At 42.0% G+C, this 23,764-nt stretch overlaps 1 protein-coding gene across 1 annotated transcript; it reads right to left on the reverse strand.

The window, feature by feature from the left end:
• Positions 1 to 12,404: 12,404 nt before the first annotated feature.
• On the reverse strand, positions 12,405 to 14,327 carry LOC147890222 (uncharacterized). Its single transcript, XM_087390235.1, has 5 exons — positions 14,115 to 14,327; positions 13,821 to 13,894; positions 13,445 to 13,565; positions 13,037 to 13,324; positions 12,405 to 12,713 (listed from the first exon to the last, which is right to left on the reverse strand). The coding sequence occupies exons 1-5, from the start codon at positions 14,325 to 14,327 to the stop codon at positions 12,405 to 12,407; spliced, it is 1,005 nt and encodes a 334-aa protein (XP_087246361.1).
• Positions 14,328 to 23,764: the final 9,437 nt, after the last annotated feature.

Consider the following 23,764-nt stretch of genomic DNA (forward strand, 5'->3'; position numbering starts at 1 on the left):
CATCTAACCTTAGGCATTTTATTTGCAGGCCTGTTTCTTTTTCAACCATAGCTTTGAAAGCTTTGAAGTGTCCAAACACTTCACTTTTCTTTTTCATAAAATACACCCACAGTTTTCTGCTGAAGTCATCAATAAATGTGACAAAATAGTGACAGCCTCCAATAGATGCAGCTTTTGTAGTCCACACATCAGAGTGGATTAATTCCAATGGTTTTTTACTCTCTTGAACATGCCTAGGAAAAGGTTTCCTTGCCTGTTTCCCAAATTGACAGGCTTCACAAACCTTGTGCATTTTTGCAACCTTGAATTTAGGCAATCCTGCAACAATATTTTGGGCTTGCATTGATTTAAGTCGCTGTATATTAACATGACCAATGCGTTTGTGCCAGATATCAATATCTGCAACTACACCGGTCCCATGTGCAAACATTGCTGAACTCAATTCAGGCATGTCTGCATCCAACGTAAACATCCTGCCCTTCTTCTTTCCTTTTGCTATCAAGCAACCATTATTTTTCATATCCTCAACAAAACATCCATGAGGATTAAATCTGACGTGCAAGCCCTGCTCAACCATCTGACCAACAGAAACCAGGTTCTTGGTGATGTTCGGGACATGAAATACATCAGACAAGTATTTCTTTTTCCCATCCTGCATAGACAAAGGAATTTTGCCAATCTGCACAATAGGATGTGCACTATCATCACCAGTCTCCACAAATCGTGGCTTTTCCATCTTCCTTGCATCTTGCATCCATTCTGCATGACCTGTCATGTGGTTTGACGCAGCTGAGTCAACATACCACCCATCATTTTGTTCTTCTGCACTTGTCACAGAATTGGTCATATGCTGCACCATAAATAGATGCTCATTTCTATCATCACCCTGCCTGCTAGAAGATGCATAATTGCCTTGCTGCAATTTTCCATTCATAATGTCATTCTGCTTTTTGTAGCAGTCCTTAGCCATATGACCCATTTTGCCACAATAGTAGCATTCAACATTGCTATTTGCATTTTGGCTTCTCTGCCATCCACCACGACCTCTTTGGCTCCCCCTGCCTCTAGAGTTACCACGTCCTCCTGCATAGGACTGGTTTTCTTGCGTTTGCTGCATATTCTGATTTCTACCACGGCCTGCAGATCGGCCTCCTCTACCTCTGCCTCTACCTCTACCAGCATTTGAGTAGAAGACAGTTTCTTTTGAAGTTCCTGCTGAAGAAGATGCACCACCATTTCTCTGCTCTTCAGAAATTAGAAGAGCAATCAGCTCCTCAAAATCAGGAAATTTTTCACGGACGGCAATGGATGTTCGGAACTATGCATAATCCTTTCCTAGACCATTCAAGGTCACAGAAACCAAATCATCATCATCCACTGGCGACCCAATGGAAGCAAGTGCATCTGCAATTTTCTTCACTTTCATGTGGTAGTCATTTATGCTCAAATTTTCTCTCTGCACATTGTGCAACTCCTGTTTGAGTTGCATTTTCCTGGCTTGCGTATTTGTGCTGTACATTTTTGCCAAAGTATCCCATGCCTCCTTTGGCGTATTTGCATCCTGAATATGCACAATCATGGAGTCCGAAATGCTGATAGACAGCCAGTACATAACTTTCCTGGCTCTCTCATGCCATCCTTTGAATGCCTGCATTTCCTGTTGACTGGGAACATTAGGAAGAACAGGTTCTTCTTCATTTCCTGTAATGAATTCCCAATAGCCTTTTCCCATTAAGAAATTCGTCATTCTAAACTTCCATGCTTGGAAGTTGTTCTTGTCAAGCTTTTCAGTGACAATCTGTGAAAGAGAATTAGATGCCATTACAGAACACTGCAAAATATTCTGTCACTGCAAAAAACACAACTTTTGCCACACACAGCCAGATCTGCAAAACTGACGAAAGTGGTATTTCACCACACAGTCACTTCCTAGTGACGATTTTGCATCAACAGGCAACAAGCATGAATCTGTAACTCCCAATATCTCTGCACACAGGCATACGATGCGATTTTTGCGGCACCTTTTCACCGACTAGCTGCACAGTGGTCGCACAGCAAAAAACAGGGCCTTTTTCTGAGTGCCTGCGAAGGACTTCCACCTTCAAAACGGGCCTCGAAACGGCCTCAAATCATATACTGCGCTCTCGCCACACCGCGAAGGGCGTCTTAATCTGAAACAGTGCACTCCTGCACTTCTGGCTGTGCTACCTGCAGAGATTTGCTCCCAAACTCGAAATAGGAAAGCAACACTGGTCCTCTTACCAGGACACCACGAACTTGGCTTGCTTTCTTGAGCTCCTTACCACGAACAAGGCTCTGATACCATGTGAAGATTGTGGGAGAGAGGGAAGGAGTCTCACTTGCGGCTTTCTCACATGCACAATGGGGGAATACACACAAAGGTGGAGGCTGAAAATAGTTTTTCTCTTCTTAGTTGTGTAAGCCAAAAGAACTCAAGTACAAAGAAATAGAAGAACCCTATATGTGGGTCTCAAAACCAAACTCAACTAACTAAGGTGGCATACTAACTGAGCCACGAACTAGTGTAGATAAGGATAGCTGTCATCCAGCTATTATTCGTGGGCGGTGTACCAACCGCATCTCCAGCTAACAAGTCGGTGACATAAGTACACAACGGTCACCCTGGCATATCTCGAGTGGAGCTCGATATCTCAACATGGATTGCACTTATTCATATTGGAATTCACAATTTTGGGCAGCTAATTATATATCAATTTCAAGCTCTATGTGGGCGTATTTCTTCCTTTGCTTTTCTTTATTCATCCGCATTTAGATTAAGTGGGGTGTTGGAATAATCTTCATGGGGGTTTGGTTGAGGCTCTAAGGTTTGAAGGGGGTTGCCCTTGGCAGGAGTTCATACATAGAATGATGTGGTGGTCCAATCATGTATGGCGGTTTCCTCAGGCTATGGCAGAATTCTCTGTGGTGGCTCGGCACGTCTATATTTATAGGCTCAATGCATCTGAGCCACTGTCTTTGTCCATCCTCTCACATGAGAGTCGATTATAGGACTTCACGACTGGCTAATATAGTTGCTTAAGGTCTTCTCAGCTGAGTCGAATCTCTGAGTGTTGAGTCTTCTTTGTAACTAGCGACAAGGCTTGTAGGCATGAGCTGGATATACAACAACACAAAGCAACTATAGATGTGCAAAATAGCAGACACATCTATAGGCGTTGCTTGAATAGAGAAATTATGAACACGTCTAAAAGGACGTTTAATAGTGCGTCTATTTATGCATGTATTATTGCATCTAATAGCACGTCTACACTGAGAAAATACGGGCCCGTCTATCACTGTATTTAATAGCGCATGTATTAGTGCGTCTACACTGAGAATTAGACGCATATTTAGATGCAAAACAGAGAATACAGAAAGTGAGATTTTGGTGTACATCACTGCTTTCCAAACATTGCCCATGATGACCAAAGCACATAATTTTAACAAAAACATCAATGTTTTTTTGCAAACCCACATATATAAAAATTAAGTGAGGTGAGGAGAATGAGACAATATGTAAAATAGTTTTGCCAATATCAATGATGGGCTACGGTTCAATCTCATCCTCAATGAGATCAACCCTTGCCAAATTATCTACTTCAAAATCCAAACAAGTGTTTAGATCCACAAATACATTCAACCCACTACTACTTGTGCTACTCATGTGCTCATCGAAATTAGCATCACCAATGGTAGGTCATCCTCATGGGTAATGGCCTCAATATCTGTATCTCCTATCTCATGATCATCCTCCTCTCTCATATCACACTCATCATCACCTCCATGGCCATGATCATCCTCCATACGCTCCATATTAGTAAATGTACTATACATCACTTTAGAGCGTGGCATAATAGGTATGACATGCCACCATCTATTATTATCCACCATTGGTTGATAGACAACCTAATTCAAACACAAATACAATCATGTTATTTTCCTTGCATCGAACGTATCTAATATTTAAAAGTGAGTATTTTTATATGTGTGTACAGTACCTGTTCACATTGTTGCAGTAGTACTAGTGTGTCCTTCTTACTTTGCCAAAACTTTGTGGAGTCAATAGTTACAAAGCCACTTGCATGGCATTTGATTGTTGCATTAGGGCCTCTTTCCACCACGTCCTTAAACCACTTTACATCCAAAACATACACAAAGAAGCACCGAAGTCAAGCTTAATAATATCTTGGATTATGCCACAATAATCATCCATGGCTCCATTGGCTCCCTCAAAGCGAGCAATGATGCCATAATCTTGTGTGTTTCTCTTATCATCAATCCGTTGTGTTCGAAAATGCTTGCCCTCACACCATATAGCATTGAAGATAGTGCACTACACCAAGACAAAATCAATTAAATAAGCAATCTAAATTATTGAAAGCTCCTAACTTATGCATAACATTCTATATACCGACCTTGCTCATGCATCCCCTAACATACTCCCATTCTTCCATTGTGATATGCATCCCCTCGTCTTTCTTTGCTTTCTCCATTTCATCAAGTAGCCAATCCACATGAATATCCTTTGGAAGTGCTCTTAGATACTGAGGGTATGGCACACAAGTTCCGTGGTGTGTACGAAAGAGGGCCCTTTCTTCTTGTCTTCTTGCCTTTGCATCCTCATATCTTGTCACCCATCTTTTCATCACATCACTATTAAGCACACAATAGAGGTTGATATTATTAAGCAACTCCATGTCTATTACTTTGTTGCGTCCTTTCCCTTGAGGCACAATAGAGGTCATCCTTAGGTCTTCAGCATCTCTCCATAGTTGTGGGAGAGAGCTATCCACATCAAAAAGAAACTCAGAAATATATACAAGTGACTCTTGTACCAACCAACCCTCGGCCATGCTACCTTCGGGTCTTGCATTTTGTATCACAAAAACCTTCAAGGTCTTCATGAAGCGCTCGAGGAAGAACAACCATCGTGCATGTATAGTACCATATATAGCAATCTCATCCACCAAATGCACTATGAGATGTAGTTGGCTTATGAGAATAGAACGTGGAAATGTCTCCTCCACTAAACAAACCACCTCCACTAACATAATTTGAGCATTCTCAAGCATGGTGGGATCTATTTTCTTTGAGCTCACATACCTAGAAATGAAAAAGTACACCATATTAGTAATATGAACACCTTGCATGGAGCATTGATATGCATCACATTTTGTATCATGTAAAGTACCTCACAAGCTCGCCCATCTTGTAAATACAATCCTTCACGTCCTTCGATGCACTATAAGAAATGCTAGTAGGTAGTATGAACTGAACATACGAGGAATGGTTGATTAGTTGCTTTTAATTCACTCACAAATTTTAAAGGAAAAAGATATTATGGAGCATCTTGTGTCAATCATGAGATTTCAAGCCATATAACTACTCTACACCTCTTTTCTTGCTCTTTGTAAAGGCCCCCTTCAAACACCTCATGCATCTAGTGGGAGTACGAATTGTAGTAATAGTGTGCTTCACTGCCACCATCTCTAGCTTTGATAACCTCCATGGTGCATGAGGTAAAAAAACATGCCCATTTGGTCTCTCTTGTGGCAAAGCTTCATGCATCCTCCCTGTGGTACATAGATCCTCCCTTATGCCTGTGGAATCTTGTGTCCCATTCAAATGTTCCCAAATGGTAGATGCCACATTCTTGAAGATATGCATGGGATCAAGCAAGTGATTGATCTTGAGGTGGGACCAATATGGTAAGATAAAAGATGGAGTATCTAAACAAAAGCTGGTGTTAGTAGGCAATCTTTATTTCCAGCCAATATAGCACATAATAGTTACAAACCCTTACCAGCTCATGCCAAGTGGTGGAGGAGTCATGGAACCGTCCCAAATTCTCATCCAATCTCTCGCAGTGAGTGATCGTGGGAGGACCTGCATGTGAAGACCATAAATGAGAAAAAGCATTCGAGTAATTGACCCACTAGCATAATTCACCATGTTTGCAAAATAGACTTTAAAGCTTACTTGAGTAATGCATTCAAACTTGCATTGCTCCATCCATAGATGGTTTGCAAGTTTAGTAACTCAAGGGAGGCACGTAGAATAGAGAATGTGCACCGCTCAAACAGTGGAGTCAATGCTGTGGTAAAAAGATCATCCTACTCCATGCTATCATCCCTCCCTTCGGATTAATGGACATATTCATGAGGTAATGGTGGAGGGCTAATATCACCATCACTCCATGCATCCGTAACGGTCCCTCCTAAAGATCCCACCTCACATCGCCAACACTTCGCCTCCTCAAGACGAGCATAGGGCAACATATGTGGGTGTGGCACTGCATCCTGTATCAAATTAAAATGGGATCATAACTCAAACATATGAACACCCATAGGTATCTCAATCAACCTTAACTCTTTAACACTTACCATGTTTACGATCGCATCCCATTCTCCATACTTTGAGATGTGATTGATGTAATCTTGCATGCACGATACATGTTTCCTTCACATCGATCACACATACATTTGATTTTTTGCTCCAACCACATTTTGTGATGGTGGATACAGAGAAATTCCTCACTGGAGCTACTTGTTGAAAATTTGCTCTTGTATCAAATATTTAATCTTCTAATACCATGTCTAAAACCGCATCTGTCTGTTCTGTGATGTGCGTCTACAAATGCATCTAAAACTACATCTGTTTGTTCTGCGGTACATTTAGATGTGCAATCAAACATGCATTTAGATGCGTATATAGACGCGTAATTAGATGTGCCTATAGACACGCTTATAGACGCAATTTTTAAACCTACTTTTAGTACGCTTGCTTTTCTTCACATACTTTTAGCATCGCGCGGCTTGGTTTGCTATTAACAGACACAGTTTCGAGCATCCACACTTATCTCCAAGCACCTACACTTATCTCTAGGCTTACACAATTATCTCCAAGCACAAAAGAAAAGAGGGTGAACAAGGAAGAGAAGAAAGAGAGGCAAAGGGTGAACAAGGAAGAGAAGAAAGAGAAGAAGCTTTAAAGAAGGACAAGAAGCTTCCATACCTCTATCCGAGGTAAGTCTCTAAATTATGGTTGATCTTCTTTGAAAGTTGCTCTCTTTGGATTCGTCCTTTGTCGTATCCAAGAAACGAATGTTTTTGGTACTAGTGTTGTGCTTTTGTGTCGGGCACATGTCCTTTTCGAGTTTTTAGAATAGTTCGTCTGTCGGAGCGCGTCTATAGACGCATTAAAGAGCGCATCTAAAAGCGCATCTAAGAGCACGTCTATAGATGCGTCTACTCTATTTTTGGGAAACAAATAGCTGTGTCTATAAACATGCTGTTATATGCAAAGATAGATGCGCTTTGTTATTTTTCCCTGGCCTAGCCTTCCCTTTCCTTCCCTTTCCTTTCTCTTTCCTCTTCCCTTTCCCTTTCCACTTCCACTTCCAAGAAAAGGATTGCATATTGAATGATGGAAATCAGTGATTGCATGAATGAAGAAAGGGATTGCATGAATGATGGAAGGGATTGCATGATTGAAGAAGGGGATTGCATGAATGATGGAAAGGAAAAGCATGATTGAAAAAAGGGATTGCACTCTATATTTTCCTCTCTTTTTCCTTCTCTCTTTTATCCTCTCTTTCCTTCTCTTTTCATCTCTCTTTTTCTCTCTTTTTTTCTCCTCTCTTTTTCTCTATTTTCCTCTCTTTCCTTCTCTCTTTTATCCTCTCTTTCCTTTCTTTTTCGTGGTAATTTTTCTCTCTTATCTCCTCTCTTTTTCTCTCTTTATTTCTCCTCTCTTTTCCTCTCTTTTCCTCTCCTTTCTCCTCTCTTTTATCCCCACTTTTTCTCTCTTTTTCTCCTCTCTTTTCCTCTCCTTTCTCCTCTCTTTTATCCCCACTTTTCCTCTCTTTTCTACTCTCTTTCCTTCTCTCTTTTTCTCTTCTTTTTCTCTTCTCAGCTCATTAGTAATCTTCTTTTTTTCTTTTTTCCAGTTCATCATGTGGCCAGGAAGCTCTTTAGGCTCACCTGATCTTTGGGAGACCATCTTTTGAGAGTTATATAACCTTTTGGGACACCCTCCTAGTCCTGGGGAGTTATACGGCTACATGACGGGTACTCTAAACACCCCTTAGGAGTCGGCACTATAGACTCCAAACCACCCCAATCCCACACCAGCTGAGATTACCCCAGTGGAGTCAACACAGCCTAGCCGGCTACATAGCCGAGCCCCTTCCCCCATGCCATCCTATGCCTCTTCCCCCATGCCATCCTATGTCCCTTCCCCCATGCCGTCAGGAGGCCCTTCTGCCTCGCAGAGCCATCGACATACTCCCGTGCAGTCGAGACTCGATTCTCCAGCTATGAGTGGTCCACGTAGTCCCATGCAATTGAGAGTCATTTCTCCGGCTACGAGTGGCTAGCATACTAGCTCGACATGACATAGTAGTAGGGAGAGTAATGGGGGATGCATGGCACAGTGCTTTGGGGGGGGTGGTGGTGGGGACGAGGATGATTCAAATGATTTAGACATGCCTCCGGGTGATGGTACAATTTACTATGACATCACTCAGACAGGAGGCATCTTGATGGATGCACGGGGGAAGGACATCATGGTCTTCATGCAATCTACAATTGCTAACAATTACAGAGATTGCTTTATTCACTACAAAGACCATCCAAAGAGGTTGGCTGATGAGACCCTCGCTGCTGTTTGCTCTAGGTATCCTAACCCCCCCAATGTTCAGTTCACAGATAAATGGGCCAAGTCAAAGATTGTTACGATACTTGGCAATAAAAGCTCTTCACTTAAGAGGCAGGCACTAGCGGAGCTTGCCAGGCTCAAAGGAGGTCAACCACCAAGGGGCCCGCCCCACACCGCTCACAAGTGTGTGGAAGAAAGCAATGAAGTCAGCGAAGGAGGAACCCTGTCTGCAGCACGTGCACGTGGAGGCATGAAGGATCCAAATGGAGCAATATGAAAGTGTGCATTTTGGAGCAAGGGGTGTTGAATCATGGGAGGCCCAATTTGTAAGTATTAATCTCAAATTATATTATTTATGTAGTTTATTAGGAGGTTGTTTCTTTGTACTAACCCTTCCGCAAATTGTCATCTTGCAGCTTGATATCATGGGCAAGTACCTACTCTTGTCAAGATAGCCTACCACCGCCACCATCGCAAAGAAGATACATAAAGGCACTTCTATAATGATGGGTTGATTACTAAGGAGCAATATATCCGAGCTACTGGAGCGCCCCCCGAGGTATTTGAAAGTAATTAAATAATGTCAATATTATAAGTAAAGATTTGATTTTTCATACATTGATATATGTTGTCCCTTGTTTACAGGACCCTGCACAAGAAGATGAGGAAGAAGACGAGGAAGAAGGAGGCAGAGAAGGGAGCGCAGAAGGGAGCGAGGACATGGAGAACTTAGATTAGTCGTAGAAGTAGTGCTAGCTACTCTTTTTTGTACTTAAAGCCACTGGCTTGGCTTCATGCCTCTTGTATATACACTCCTCTTATTTTTGGTACTTGGAGCCACAAGATGTGGCTTAGCTTCGTGCTATATCTACATACAAGCACTTTTTGAGCTATAAATTAATATACACTCTTTTTATTTTTTTGGCTTTCAATTTTCTTGTGCAACGTTCTATTAATTAATGCCTTGTGAACTAAACGTTTTGGAGTTGTAATGTTTTATTTGGAATTGTAATTGTCGGCTATAGACGTGCTTGCAAGAGTGCTAATTACAATGCGGTTGCCTGTAAGAATTGAATTACACAATGTGGAAATGGGATTCCTGTAACTACATAGCATACACAACATACACAGCATTCTGTTCAAGCACACAAAATTTAAAAAATATAATGTAGCGCGTCTATCAAGGCATCTATAAACGCGTCTATATACATGTCTGTCTATTCGAGAAGTGTTTATAGGCGCGTCTATAAACGTGTCTATAAATGCGTCTATAAACGTGTCTATAAATGCGTCTATCTGTTTTTAAAATTTTCTAGCAGAACGTTTATTTACGTGTCTATATGTGCATCTATAGTCATGTCTGTCTGCTATATCGACACGCGTTTAGATGCAGGTCTATAGACGCACAAATAGACGTGCAAATAGGCGCACCCATAAGTTTTTTTTTAAGTTGAGTAAATGCGTTCGTGGGCGTGTCTGTAGGTGCTTTGTCTTGTTGTGATAGTGTGTCGAGGTCTAATATTGTCTTGAGTCGAGTTCTTCATGATACATGTCATTTTGGATCGCAATATCTCTCTTTATTATGCATGATCAATTGATATTTCCTGTGATAGATTTCAAGGAATCATCTCAGGTTAATAGCTTAGCTTGAGCACTAATTCCAACAAGAGAGAGTGTGATCAAGGGGGGAGAGAGATAGGGGGGGGATCAATGTAACAATATATACATAGAAAGTATACAAATATATATACATAAATAAATATAAAAATATACACAAGAGAGAGAGAGAGAGAGAGAGAGAGAGAGAGAGAGATCAAGGGGGGAGAGAGAGAGGACGATCAAGGGGGGGGGGAGAGAGAGATAGAGGGGGGGGGAGAGAGATGGCGATCAAGGTGGGGGGGAGGGGAGAGAGAGAGATAGAGGTGGGGGGGAGAGAGATGGCGATCAAGGGGGGAGGGGGGACAAAGAGAGAGAGAGAGAGAGAGAGAGAGAGAGAGAGAGAGAGAGAGTATACATATATAAAAGAAAATATAAAAATATATATACATGAATAAATATAAAAATATAAGAGAGAGAGAGAGAGAAAACACACACATAAATAAAACTCACATGTACATCTACATAGAGGAACACACACACACACACACAAAGATGCCCAAACAATCAAAATGCATACACAAAAAATCAAAATAATGTGCATGTGCGTAGATACACATCCACACACATAGACAGGCATACACATGTATATGTGCAGACATATAGGCATACACATGTACACTTTCATGAAACAGAATGAGCATACATAAACTTGATTGTATATGTTTGTGCATATACACATATATATGTATATGCAGTTTGCCACATAGATAGTTATAGAGAGAGAGAGAGTGAGAGAGAGAGAGAGAGGGGGGAGGGCATGTGTGTGGGGAGGGGAGAGAGGGTGGTGTGGTCTTTTGTGCACTCATTGAGTTGAATCATTGAGTAATGTGAGCATAGAGCCAATCCATTTTGATATTTTATTTCTTGAAATTTATTACATTTGAACCTTGAGACCTAGTGGAGTGGGTTTCTAGCCCATCGTAGATGCTACGATGGGTCATGCTACTAGGGGAGAGAGAGAGAGAGAGAGAGAGAGAGAGAGAGAACACACACACACAAAACACGTTGCGATGGGTCATGCTACTAGGAGAGAGAGAGAGAGAGAGAGAGAGAGAACACACACACACACATGCTGCAATGGGTCATGCTACTAGGAGAGAGAGAGAGAGAGAGAGAGAGAGAGAACACACACACACACACAAAACACGTCTATTCTCTCTCTCTCTCTCTCTCTCTCTCGTTTAGAAGTTTGGTTTAATGAAAGGCTTTTGAATTATTGTACAACTCAAAATTTTTAAATGTGTTTGTCTGTGTGTGTGCGAGTGCGTGTGCGCAGGCGTATTTATAATTTTTCACAAATTATCTTAAAATTCCTCAAAGTTTGAGATTCATAAATGAAACCTTAAAGTTTATTGAAGGTAATCTATGATCGCAACCTTGAGACCCAGCAGAGCGGGTCTTTAGCCCGTCGTAAACGGGTCAGGTTACTCGTTACTATAAAAGAGTCACCAATCGCCACTCCATCACATGAAATAAAAAGAAGGGGAAGTTTAATTATTTTGGCTCTTAAATGAACCAACATCAAGTGAGATGTTCCAAACAAGGGAGGTAATTGTGTTAAGGATGATGTGCATGTTTATGTGTGTGGTTGTGCACTCGGTGGGCTATGTGTGTGTGTAGAATAGGATCTAGTGGAAATGCGTGTGTGTGTGCGCACATGCACGTATGAGAGAGAGAGAGAGAGAGAGACCCGGGGAGATGCTATGATCTGATATGATATGATTGTATTAAAGTTATGAGGAGACCCTTCACGAATAAGTTTTAGTGATCCCATATACTTATAGGGAGGGAGAGAAGAGGGAGTTGAGAGAGAGAGAGAGAGTTGCACACAACCACTCATTACTGTATTGAAGCATTACAAATTGTTAGTTATATCTTTACTGTCATATATTCACGGACCCTCTTTCTTTCTTTTTGGATTGCGTTAGACATAGTACGTTCTTCTCTACTCTAGAGATTGGAGATATAGCTATAAGTAAATCATTAGATTTCTTATTACATAGTTTAAAGCGTTAGCAAGTGCAAGAATGTCACAACAGCAAGGATCGTTGTGGACAGCAGCTAAATTAGAGAAGCTTGAGGTTGCTCTCACCACCAGGTGGCTGCCTCACGCCCCCCACACGATCTCTAGTTACTGGTTTCTCGTCTGCGAAGATGTCGTTGCCGCTCATCTCTCGACGTTTTGCAGCACTCACCAGCTTCTCTGATGGAGTCGTAGCCACGCTTTCCCCCCTGAAAATGTCGTTTCCTGACAGCTCCACCACCTTCTGATTATGCACAAGTCTCTTCGATTGCAGCTGCCCAGACCCTCGCCCTCCTCCTCCGCCTGGTTCTATATAGGACCCAAATGAAATCTGGCTGCGTCCTCCTGCAGGCTGTACATGGGTGGAGAAATCAGTACTCTTCCGATTACTAAAGCCCATTTGTGTGTAGCACGGCAAGATCAGTCTTGCTGCTATCGACACAGCAGAGACATACTCAAGTTGTGCTGCTGTATTTAGAAGAAAGAGGATCACGCAAAGATCAGAATCGCGAGTTTTTTTATAGGGGGCATGTGTTCATATTTCACAATCAAACGTCGTAGCAGGGAGCATATCGGATCGACTTTCTGCTATCTATGTAAAAGTAAGAGATCAGTTTTGATATTCTGTGTAAGAAATCAGTCTTGATATTGTGTAGGGAGCGTATTTCAACTTACGTGAGAGACCCTCACAGACGTTCTTGGGGCCCTGTTCTCTTGATGTTCAGCATCAAAGTTGTGTGTCAAGGATCTCGGGCGGAAATCTTGGGACCTGCCAAAAATGTTGCTCCCTTCCAGCTCTCTCGACTTGGCCGACGAGCATGGCCTCCTTACGATCGCGTTTTCGGTTCCTCTAGCGAATGTTCCGCTTAACTCTCGCTGCTTCGCCATCTCGGGCAGGGAGGAGAGCTTCTTGGGAGAAAGATCTTCTGTGCCGAAAGCGATTTGGCTTGCACCTCCTGCAGGCTGCTAAGTACATTGCATTAGTTTAAGAGCCTGACCATTGTCAAAGTAATTCTTCAAGAAACCATACTGAATATCTTTTGTCCTGGTCGGGGACGCAATTTCGCTGCACTTTCAAACTACCTTGCTTATCTTAACGACAGGCTTGCTGGGAGCAGCAGAACCAGGCGAATTGAACGCTGTTTCGTGATCAAATATTCCACTTCCTGTCAGCTCCCTCCTCTTAGATTCCGATCCATGTCTCCTGCGTTCCACTTGACATGCAATCAGGTGCTTGCCGAAGGATTACCTGAAGCCCTTAACCGCAACACCGTAAGCTAAAGCTCCATGAATGGAAAGTGGGAAAACATTCGTTTGTAAAAAACGTTAAGAATCTGATACGTTCCATTGGCAATTGGTACGGTCAGATTTTACATGGGGCACTAAGCTAATCGAAGACAAAAACAAACATTAGACTTCACGAACGTGGAGAAATTAAGCTAGAAAGAAAACAACTCACCTCTTCTGCATTGCATCTGCGTCATCGGGTGTTACATTAGTAGCGAAGGTGATGGTGCTTACGCCTCCTGCAGGCTGCAAGCCATCCGAGGAAGACGTGTTATGCTTGAGGTCGATCGTGACACACACAATAGTTCATTTGACGTTGAGGAAAACGATTCCTAATATTTCGTTCTGGTCGAAGCAGGGTTGAATTACAAAGGCTGGCGAGAAAGAACTAACCGCTGGGAGACGTACAATCGAAAGATGAGAAATGTGGGCTTTCTTCTTACAGAGCACGCCGAAGATACGATACCTGATTGGTACGAATAGCCGAACGGCTGGAGAGATTATCACAGGGGCTTTCATCGGAGGCGTTCATGAAGGCACTACTGTCGTTGGTGGCGGAAAAACGAACAGCAGGGCAAGGGGGAGCGTTATCGGGGGTCCAACGAAGGAGATCCAAGCTAGATGAAGCGCGAGAGGGAGGGGTGGTGCTTCCAGCTGCGGGGCTATCGTCGCCAGACATAGCTAATGCTTCGATCTTGAAGTCTATCAACCACGGCAAATGCCAAGAAACGCTCTACGTGAAATTACGAGAATGCACTAAGGGAATAACGTGAATGCACATGCATGGGCTTGAATTCACAGACTTGTTCAAGCTACGTTGCTTGCACAGAGAGAAAGTTCCAAGAACTAAAAAACGGTTCAATTCGTTTGAATCATTCCCCTACGTTATACACCTCATTTTAACTTAAGGATACATGTAATCTATACATAACCCAAGGATGATATGGTTGTGTAAACTAGATCTATGGGAATTATGTTAGTGCTTTGAACTCCATGGCCCAAGAAATGCTAGTCTAGGTGAATTGCGTGAATGCCAGCCAGAACATGCATGGCCTTGAATTCACAAATTTATTCAAGCTCGGTTGCTTGCAAAAAGACAAAGTTCCAAGAACTAAAAACAACGGATCCATCCTCTTTGAGTAACAAGGATACCTATAACCTATGGGCACAATATGTACATAACCTAGATACTATGGAAAGAATATGCACATAACCTAGATACTATGGGAATGGATCTATCCTATACTAATGCTTTGATCTTGAAGCTATCAATCAACCGCAAACGCCAAGAAAGGCTCTATGAAAATTACACAAATGTACCAAGATGCATGCATGGCCTTGAATTCAAAGACTTCTTCAAGCTATGTTGCTTGCACAAAGAGAAAGTTCCAAGCACTAAAAAACGTCATGGTTCAATTCGTTTGAATCATTTCCCTACATTCAATTTTTTAACTTAAGCATAAATGTAACCTAAGGAATGGATCCATCCTCTTTGAGTAACAAGGATATATGATTCAGCTATGGGAAGAATATGTAGAGTACAAAGCTTGAGGATTCACTACTATAGGAGGATCCATTTTTAATGCTTATTTCACGATGGTTTATGAGACTTAGAATGTTTTTTGCATCACAACTCACAAATCATCGGTAGAGTTTATAGGCATGAAATTCATCGATATATGCATCAGTATCTGTATTGGCATGCACTTCTATACTGACACAAATATCAACTTCTATACCAATGCATATAATAGCTTGCATACCGATGCTGGAATTCTCAATGAAATTATAGAAAGTATTTTGTAATAGGACTCAAAATCATTTTAATGTGAAACTTTTGCCATTTTGAAGACAAAGAAATTAAGAACATCTACACCAAGTTTGGGACCAGAATACTCATATATTCTTGATGAAATTAATATATGACTTGACATAATGTAAGTACTGAAGTAAAAGAGCCAAGGATAAGAAGCCCTCTCCATGGCAAAAGAATCAATTCATATCATTTATATCAAAGGCTTTATTCATCCAAGTCCATCATGTCAAATAAGTTTATCTCTAGTTTGATTCCCAATCATCAAGTTCTATAGTCTCTTCAATAATATTAGGTGATTGATGATCCCTGCACCTTCTTTCCCAAGGTTATGACCTTTACCTTCTTCTCCCATGTTATGATCTTCATCTTCTTTCCTAGATCCATCGGCATCAACTGGATCCATTGCTACCCACACTAGCCACCTAACTTTGTCTAGTCGTGCACAACTCCAGATGAAAACACTGAAATGCTCCATGCACCATATTAAAAAACGTGTTGCTTCTTTATGGACCCATACATGCTCATGCTGGTTGAATGGCACCTCTATCATTGGCATCTTTTTCATCCAAGCTATGTGCCTATGAAGGAAGTCCCCTACCCTTAAAACATAAAGCATGACACCATTCAAGTCCAATATGAGCGCTCTATGATCATTGATCACCTCTGCAAGTGGCATAAGATTTACATCGGCGACAACATTTTCCAGAATAGGTAGCACTTGAATTATGTCCTCTATGTCTTCCTCTACTGGTAGTTGTCTTTTCTCTCGTGGCATCTTGTTTTTCTTTGGTTTCCCAAGAGCCAATAGTCACCTTTTTTTTCTCTAGTTGCCTAGGACACAACAATCTCTTTACCTATTCATGACACTCTATGATTGGTATGTGTACACGTGGAAAGAAATTACGAGGCCTGTATGATTTCAAATACATCAAACCAAACATTTGTGGCACCCACGCAACATGCTAACCAATCAATGGCAATGCATATGAAGGGAGGTAGCTAGATAGCTAATGTACAACCACTAGGAGCAAAGATTCCTGCAAAGAAAGTTGTAGTAGTAGGTAGTAATTAAGCACAACAATAAAAGATTTTAAGTCATGCATAAATAGGAAAGGGAGATACTTCATTATATATCAGGTTGACAAAATGGAATTTTCACTATCATTTCTCTTACAAAACACACCTCCTATAGGTGGGGATCTTATAAAAAGACACCTCCTAGCATCCAAGAAACTATGAACCTCATAATTTCTTGCATGCACACAATTTGGGGGATTTTGTCATGGGGGATTTTGATGCACTTGATATCCCCTTGGCTTTCTATGCAGGAGACTGTTGACTCATTATATGGTAATGTCCCTTCTTTCTTGATAATTGTTTTAAGAGGTGAGCTAAGGGAGAGTTGTCTTGAACTTCTGCATCTTCAATCTCTTTTGGGGTATACCCAGTGGATGCAAGATCTGTGATGAGGTTGTCAATAATTTCTAATAGATGGTGCCACTAGAATTCTTGGGGCTCTCAATTGCATTCTTCAACTTCCCTTCAATATGTACATGTTGCACCTTTGTCTCCTCTACATCTTTCAACTTATCTAGAATTCCCAACTACAACAATGAAGTTGATGAGTCATTCATGTCTTCACCACCACACCCAACCCGAAAAATATCAGCAACATTCTTCATGTTAGCCAAATTTTTAGCAAAGCATATGTCTTCGTTGCCTAGTTGCATGTGCATTTGACCGCCTGCTGCTGCTGCTGCAGGCATGCTCTCCATCTGCCCTGATGAAAACACACTCCGATCACATTTCTCTTTATCAGTTACACATTGATGGATCTAGAAAAAATGTCAATCCAATAACCAATATCTGAAGTAAGAAATAGCTCCAAAACTGTTTGTTAGTAGTGCGGGACTTACTAGCATATCATGCATGCTAAATAGCATATCATGGGTGGTAAGTAGCATAGAGTATATGCTACCTAGCACAAAACATATGCTACCATGGAGCATATGCTATCTAGCACATAACATATGCTAACACATAATAAATGCTACCTAGCACATAACGTTTTCTATCTAACAGAGAACATATGCTAACACAGAGGATGTGCTACCTGGCATTCAAGATATGTTAACCAACATACAAAATATGCTAACCAACATGAAACATATGCTAACTATGCATGGAAATTATGCTAAATAGCATGTGGTAATGGACAAATGGACATGTGCTAACTAGCATATATAGCATGTGCTAACCAACATGGAACAGATGCTACAAAGCATATAATAAATGCTAACTCTTATTTGTCAAAGAATATTAATGATATATTTACTTGCTCTCCAAGCACATTAGAACATGTAGTCTATGGAATCACCACCAACAGTGGGGATATTTGCATACACCACCAACAGAGCATGTAGTTGCAAAGCAAATGACATGGTATGTGCAAGGTATGTGTGTCTGCATGGTAGCATTACCAGCAAATCAAGGTCTCCTCTACATTGAAAACCATTCCGCAACCAACACAGTCTCGTAAATGAGTTAGGTTGTTTGTATGAGTAGTGACCACAGAAGGAGCAGATGGGAAAAGGCAAGCTTGGTAGCCTACTTGCACTTGGTGGAGCATCTCTTGACGCAATGCATGTTTCCCTTCCAACTCCTTCACTAGTTGAGACTGTTGCTCCACATCATCCTGTAATACAGAAAACATGCAAAGGCAACAAATATATATACACATACATATTACAATTGAAATAGAGAAACCAAAAATTGATAAAAGTACCTCAATCAGGGAAAGTGTATCAGAGTCATCTCATCCTCCTCTAAGCAACTCCAATGTTGACTAATTTGTTGCTATCTGCACCTCAAGTTTGGATTTCTCAATGGAATTCTCAAAGGCAAGGAAGCCATCTTGGCTTGTGCTAATAGAACCTGTGCTTTTAAAAGACTGAAGGTTGCACCAACTTTCTCATTGCTCATCTTCTTAATATTTGCTCTCTCCATTATCTTTTGCACAATTGCAGGTGCATTCTTCGTAGTGTTCTTTCTTCTTTCTATGTCTTCAATTAATGCTTTAATCTTCAAGGCCTCGCCTTGTGGCATGCAAACTACACTCAAATTGCTATTGTTTGTTACTTTTGTTGACTAAGGAGTTTTGTGTTGGGATTACACCGATCGGTGTGCACCAACAGAACACGTGGCATGCATGCATTGGACATAACACCGACTGGTATGGAGACATACTGGCCTATGTGGAGTTGGGTTCTATAAAAGGGCACCTTCGTGGCATTCTTTTTCACCTTCCATCGAAATTCACCGTTGATTTTCACTGTTTCCCGCATCCCGACTATTTTTTGTTGCTTGCTGCCTGTTGAGAGTTCACGCTCAACATCATGTGATCACGTGTGCATAGCACCATCATGTGATCATATGTACATAGTACTAACCCAATAGAGTGCTATAAAGGAAAGGTTTAGATACCTTAACGCTAACCCTAAATGGGTTTGTATATATTCTATTTTTTCAACTAAATCTAGTGTACATTTAGTCATTTGTGGTGTGCTCTATAGCTGTTCCCTCTCTCCTCATCTCCACTCTTCTCCTCTCCCCTCTTCATATTTTGTCATGGTATTAGAGCTCCCTTGCCTTCCGTTGAGGCATTGAGAGTGCGAGAGAATTGTGAGATTGAGAGTTCTCAAGTGTTCTTGTGAGAGTTCATTTCTGTAGAGAGTTTTCGTTCATTGGAAAAATTTATGTCCATAGGATTTCCGTTAATCTCTTTCGATAGTTTGTGAGAGATCTATTGAAAGAGAGAGAGTTTTACATTCATTGCTTGAGTTCTTTGTGAGGACTTCCATTGTGAGAGAGAGAGAGAGAGATGTTCCATCCATTGTGCTTGTGAGAAAGATAGGGAGAGACTAACACACTATTCAAAATTTTTGGACTTGTGTAAAGTCCAATTTGAGAAATGGACTAAAAAACATTCCAAAATTTTTGAATATACTAGTAAATTTGTTTTTTGAACTAGATTTGACAACTCAAAACAAAAGATTTGATGATTAAGTACTAAGAACATCAATGCATAACCAAATCATCAATAGATGACCAATAATAGATGACCAATTCTCTTAGAAAGGTGGCGATCTGCACGTGGAGTAGGAGTTATTTTTGCTCTCTTTCTGGGAATAGCTGTAGAACTTGAATATGCTCCACGATCACTCCTTCTTGTTCCTCTAGTTGCAGCAGTCGATGGTGTAGGTACAGTTGGAGATACTATAGTTACTGTTGCAGATATTGTAGTTACTCTTGCCGGAGTTACCATAGTTATCACCACAGATATTATAGATGGCGTACTTACTGCTACTGATGAAGGTACAACACCACCACTTGGAAATGCATCCCACATTTTCTTCAATGCTTCTAACTTAGGCACTTAGCAATTCTTGGGATCCCTCAATTGAATCTGGTAAGGGCTTCAAGAAGTGCTTGTGCGTAACTCATAACTTGTAAACCACCTCGTCATTCTTTCCTTTCACACAACTTCTATCAAATTGTTTTCTTTAATGTTGATATTTGAGACCATGCCACCATTTCTTACTGCCTCTGGAGAATATTTCACGCTTGACACATTCTCTGCAATGATCACTAAAAAATACTTTGATTTGTGCTCCATAAAATACCAAGCATGTTCAAGGTATTTGAAAGACACCTTGGAACCAAAACTGGAAGCCATAGTTTTTTGAAAAATAATCAAAAATAAAAAATGAGAATTACAATGATTTTCAAACTCAAAATATTAAATAAATTTCTAATTTAATATTATTTTAAGTTTTATTTATTTTTAATTTTTAAAAATTTTAAAATTAAATTAAATTAATTTTTTTTTCATCTTTTTTTAATTATTTTATTTTAAATAATTAATTTATTTTTATATTTAAATTTTAATTTAATTTTTTAAAATTTTTTTAAGTTTTACTTATTTTAACTTTTTTTATTTTTTTAAAATAAATTAAGTTAATTAATTTTTTTCATCTTTTTTTTCTTTTTTAAATTAAATTAAATTAATTTTTTTGTCTTTAAAAATAAAATAAAAATTTAAAGCCCTTTGGGGGCTTAGGGTAGGGGAGGGGATTAATCCCCAACCTGTTGCGTGCGCAATAGGTTGGGAGTTAACCCCCTCCTCTCCTCCCGCCTCCCCACCATCCCGCCTCCTCGCCATCCCGCCTCTCCCTTCCTCTTTCCTGCCTCCCCCTCCTGTCTGCACCCTCCTGTTGAGCCCCTTCCCTCCTTCCTGCCTCCCCCTCCCGTCTGCGGCCTCCCTGCCCTCTCGCCTCCTTGCCTGCCTCCTCTCCCTCCTCCCTCCCGCCTCCCCGCCTACCTCCTCTCCCTCCTCCCTCCTGCCTCCCCGCCTGCATCCTCCCTCCCGACTGCCCTCTCCTCTCCCTCCTCCCTCCCCTCTCATCCTCCTCACCACTCCCTGCCTTAAAAAAGAGGGAGAAGAGGGGGGGAAGCAGGAGGAGAGGGGAAGGGAGCAGAGGGAGGAAGGGAGGGGGCCGACAGGAGGGGAGGCGGGGAAGGGGGAGGGGGTGATGAGAGGGCGGGAGGAGAGGAGGGAGGGGGGGTTAACGGCCGGGGAAGGGGGAGGGGAGGCGGAGGGGACGAGAGGGCAGGAGGAGAGGAGGGAGGGGGGGTATTAATCCCCCCCCCCCACCTGTTGCATGCGCAACAGTTGGGGGGGGTAATAATACCCATGCGCAATAGGTGGGGGGGGTATTATTACCCCCCTCTCTCCTCTCCTTGCCCCCTCCCCCTGCCCTCCCACCTCTCCTCCCCCTTCCCCACCTCCCCACCTGTCGGCCCCCTCTTGCCTCCCCTCCCCCTTCCCCCCCTCCCTCCTCTCCTCCCGCCCTCCCGTCGGCCCCCTCCCCTCCCCCTTCCCCACCTCCCCCTCCTGTCGGCCCCCTCCCCTCCGTCCCTCCTGCCTACGATGGGGAGGGGAGGTGGAGGGGGAGGCGGGGAAGGGAGGGGCTGGCGGGGAGGGGGAGGGGAAGGGAGGGCCAGCAGGGAAGGGAGGGGCCGACGGGGAGGGGAAGGGAGTGACGGCGGGGAAGGGAGGGGCTAACGGGGAGGGGGAGGGGGAGGCGAGGAAGGGGAGGGGAAGGGAGGGCAGGGAGGAGAGGGGAAGCAAGGGGAAGGGGGAGGGGGAGGAGGGGGAGAAGAGGGGAAGGGAGGGGGAGGAGAGGAGAGGAAGCGGGAGGAGGGAGGGGAGAAGCAGGAGGAGAGAGGAAGGGAGGGGAGAGAGGAAGCGAGAGAAGAAGGGGGAGGAGAGGGGAAGGGAGGGGGAGGGGAGAGAGGAAGTGGGAGGAGAGGGGAAGGGAGGGGAGAGAGGAAGTAGGAGGAGAGGGGATGGGAAGCAAGAGGGGAGGGATGAGAGGGAGGGAGGGAGTACCTAGGTGGAGAGGTGGTAGAGGAGCTCCAAGAAAGTTGTGAGAGAGAATAAGGAGAAGTAGAGTTTTATAGGAAATGGGTAGCTTTTAGGTCAAGTCAGCTTTTTTTAGTTTTTACGGTCTTTTTAGTTCTTTTAGGTTCACTATAAGTAGAACATTGAGTGACAAAATATGAAGAGGGGAGAGGAGAAGAGTGAAGATGAGGAGAGAGGGCATAGCTAGAGAGCACACCACAAATGACTAACTGTACACTATATTTAGTTAAAAGAATAGAATATATACAAACCCATTTAGGGTAGGGTTAGGGGATCTAACCCTTTCGTTTATAGCACTCTATTGCATTATTGCTATGCACATATGATCACATGATGGTGCTATGCACACGTGATCACATGATGTTGAGCGTGAACTCTCAACACCTTCCCTCAAGATCAACATCATGAAGTAGGCCTTCCCTCAAGATGATGATTTTGGGGAATTGAAGAAGGACTGAGCATTACATTCCATCACACCCCTTTAATGGGAATGTCCTTCCTCTGGGTCAAACCAAGAGCTAGTTGGTTTTTCTCGAATAGCTAAGATTTACCGAGTGGTTTGGTAAAGATGTCTGTAATATTCTCTTTGCTATCACAATGCTACAGTGTGATGTCACCAATTAACACTTGTTCTCTGATGAAGTGCTCTTTGACATCAATGTGCTTTGTCATGGAGTGATATACTAGATTCTTGGTCAATGCTTGAGCCGATTGATTATCAGAGTATATTGTTGTTGGCTTTGACTCATCAAAGTAATTTGTTTCTAACAATAGTCTTATGAGCCATATAGCCTCACACACACCTGTATGAGTGCCTTACATTCTACTTTAGTTGAATATAAAGAAACAGTTGGCTATTTGTTTGACAACCATGATATAGCACCTTGACCAAGGAAAAATTCATATCCCTGTGTCAATCTCCTGGTCTCATGATCTCCGGCATAGTCACTGTCACAGTATCCATGCAACTATGGATGACTTCCTTTGTACTCTATCCCAAACTATCTTGTACCTTTGATGTATCTCAAGACTCTTTTGGCTGCATTCCAATGAGACTATTTTGGATTTGCCATAAACTGTGCTAGTGAACTTACTACATAACAAATATCTGGCCGAGTGATAGTCAGATATATAAGAGATCTGATGAGCTACCTATAGTATCTATCATTGATTGTAGGCTTTTTAGAATCTTTAGTAAGTTTCAAACTCTGTTCCATGGGAATGGTTGCAATCTTGCAATCTGCCATATGAAACTTCTTTAGGAGACTTTCAACATACTTGAGTTGACTCATGAATGTGCTATCTGAATCTCTCCAAAACTAAATTCCAAGACAATAGTGCATAAGTCCAAGATCTTTCATGTCGAACTTTGCAGATAAGTTTTGTTTTAGTTTTCTGATGAAGTTATCCTTGCTTCCTGTCACAATCAGGTCATCTATGTACAAAAGTGCAATAGTAAGGAAATTGTCGCTACCACTATTTTCCAAGACCCAAATGGCTTGAAGTACTCGGCTATAAAGGCCCCCATCTTGGATGACAATTAAGAGGCTATATGGGATTGTAGCAAAGTTGCCCCAAGACACGGGCGATGGCCCATTTCACGGTGTTATAATGAAGCCATGAAAGAGAATGCAGCCTGCATCTAGGAGATGATTTTTGATCTGGGGGTGCACCACTTAGAAACCCTATGTATCACGTGTGTTCTAAGGGTATTTAAAAAATCCCTCAACTAAAATTTCCCCCCAATAAAAACACCCCTCTTTACTTATGAACTAAGTTATTTTTTTCTAAAGTTGAATTAAAAAACCCCTCTTAT

The sequence above is a fragment of the Dipteris shenzhenensis genome, chromosome 19, assembly GCF_047967505.1.
Source record: "Dipteris shenzhenensis isolate YYH24624 ecotype China chromosome 19, Dip_SZ_1.0, whole genome shotgun sequence".
NCBI classification, from domain to species: Eukaryota; Viridiplantae; Streptophyta; class Polypodiopsida; order Gleicheniales; family Dipteridaceae; genus Dipteris; species Dipteris shenzhenensis.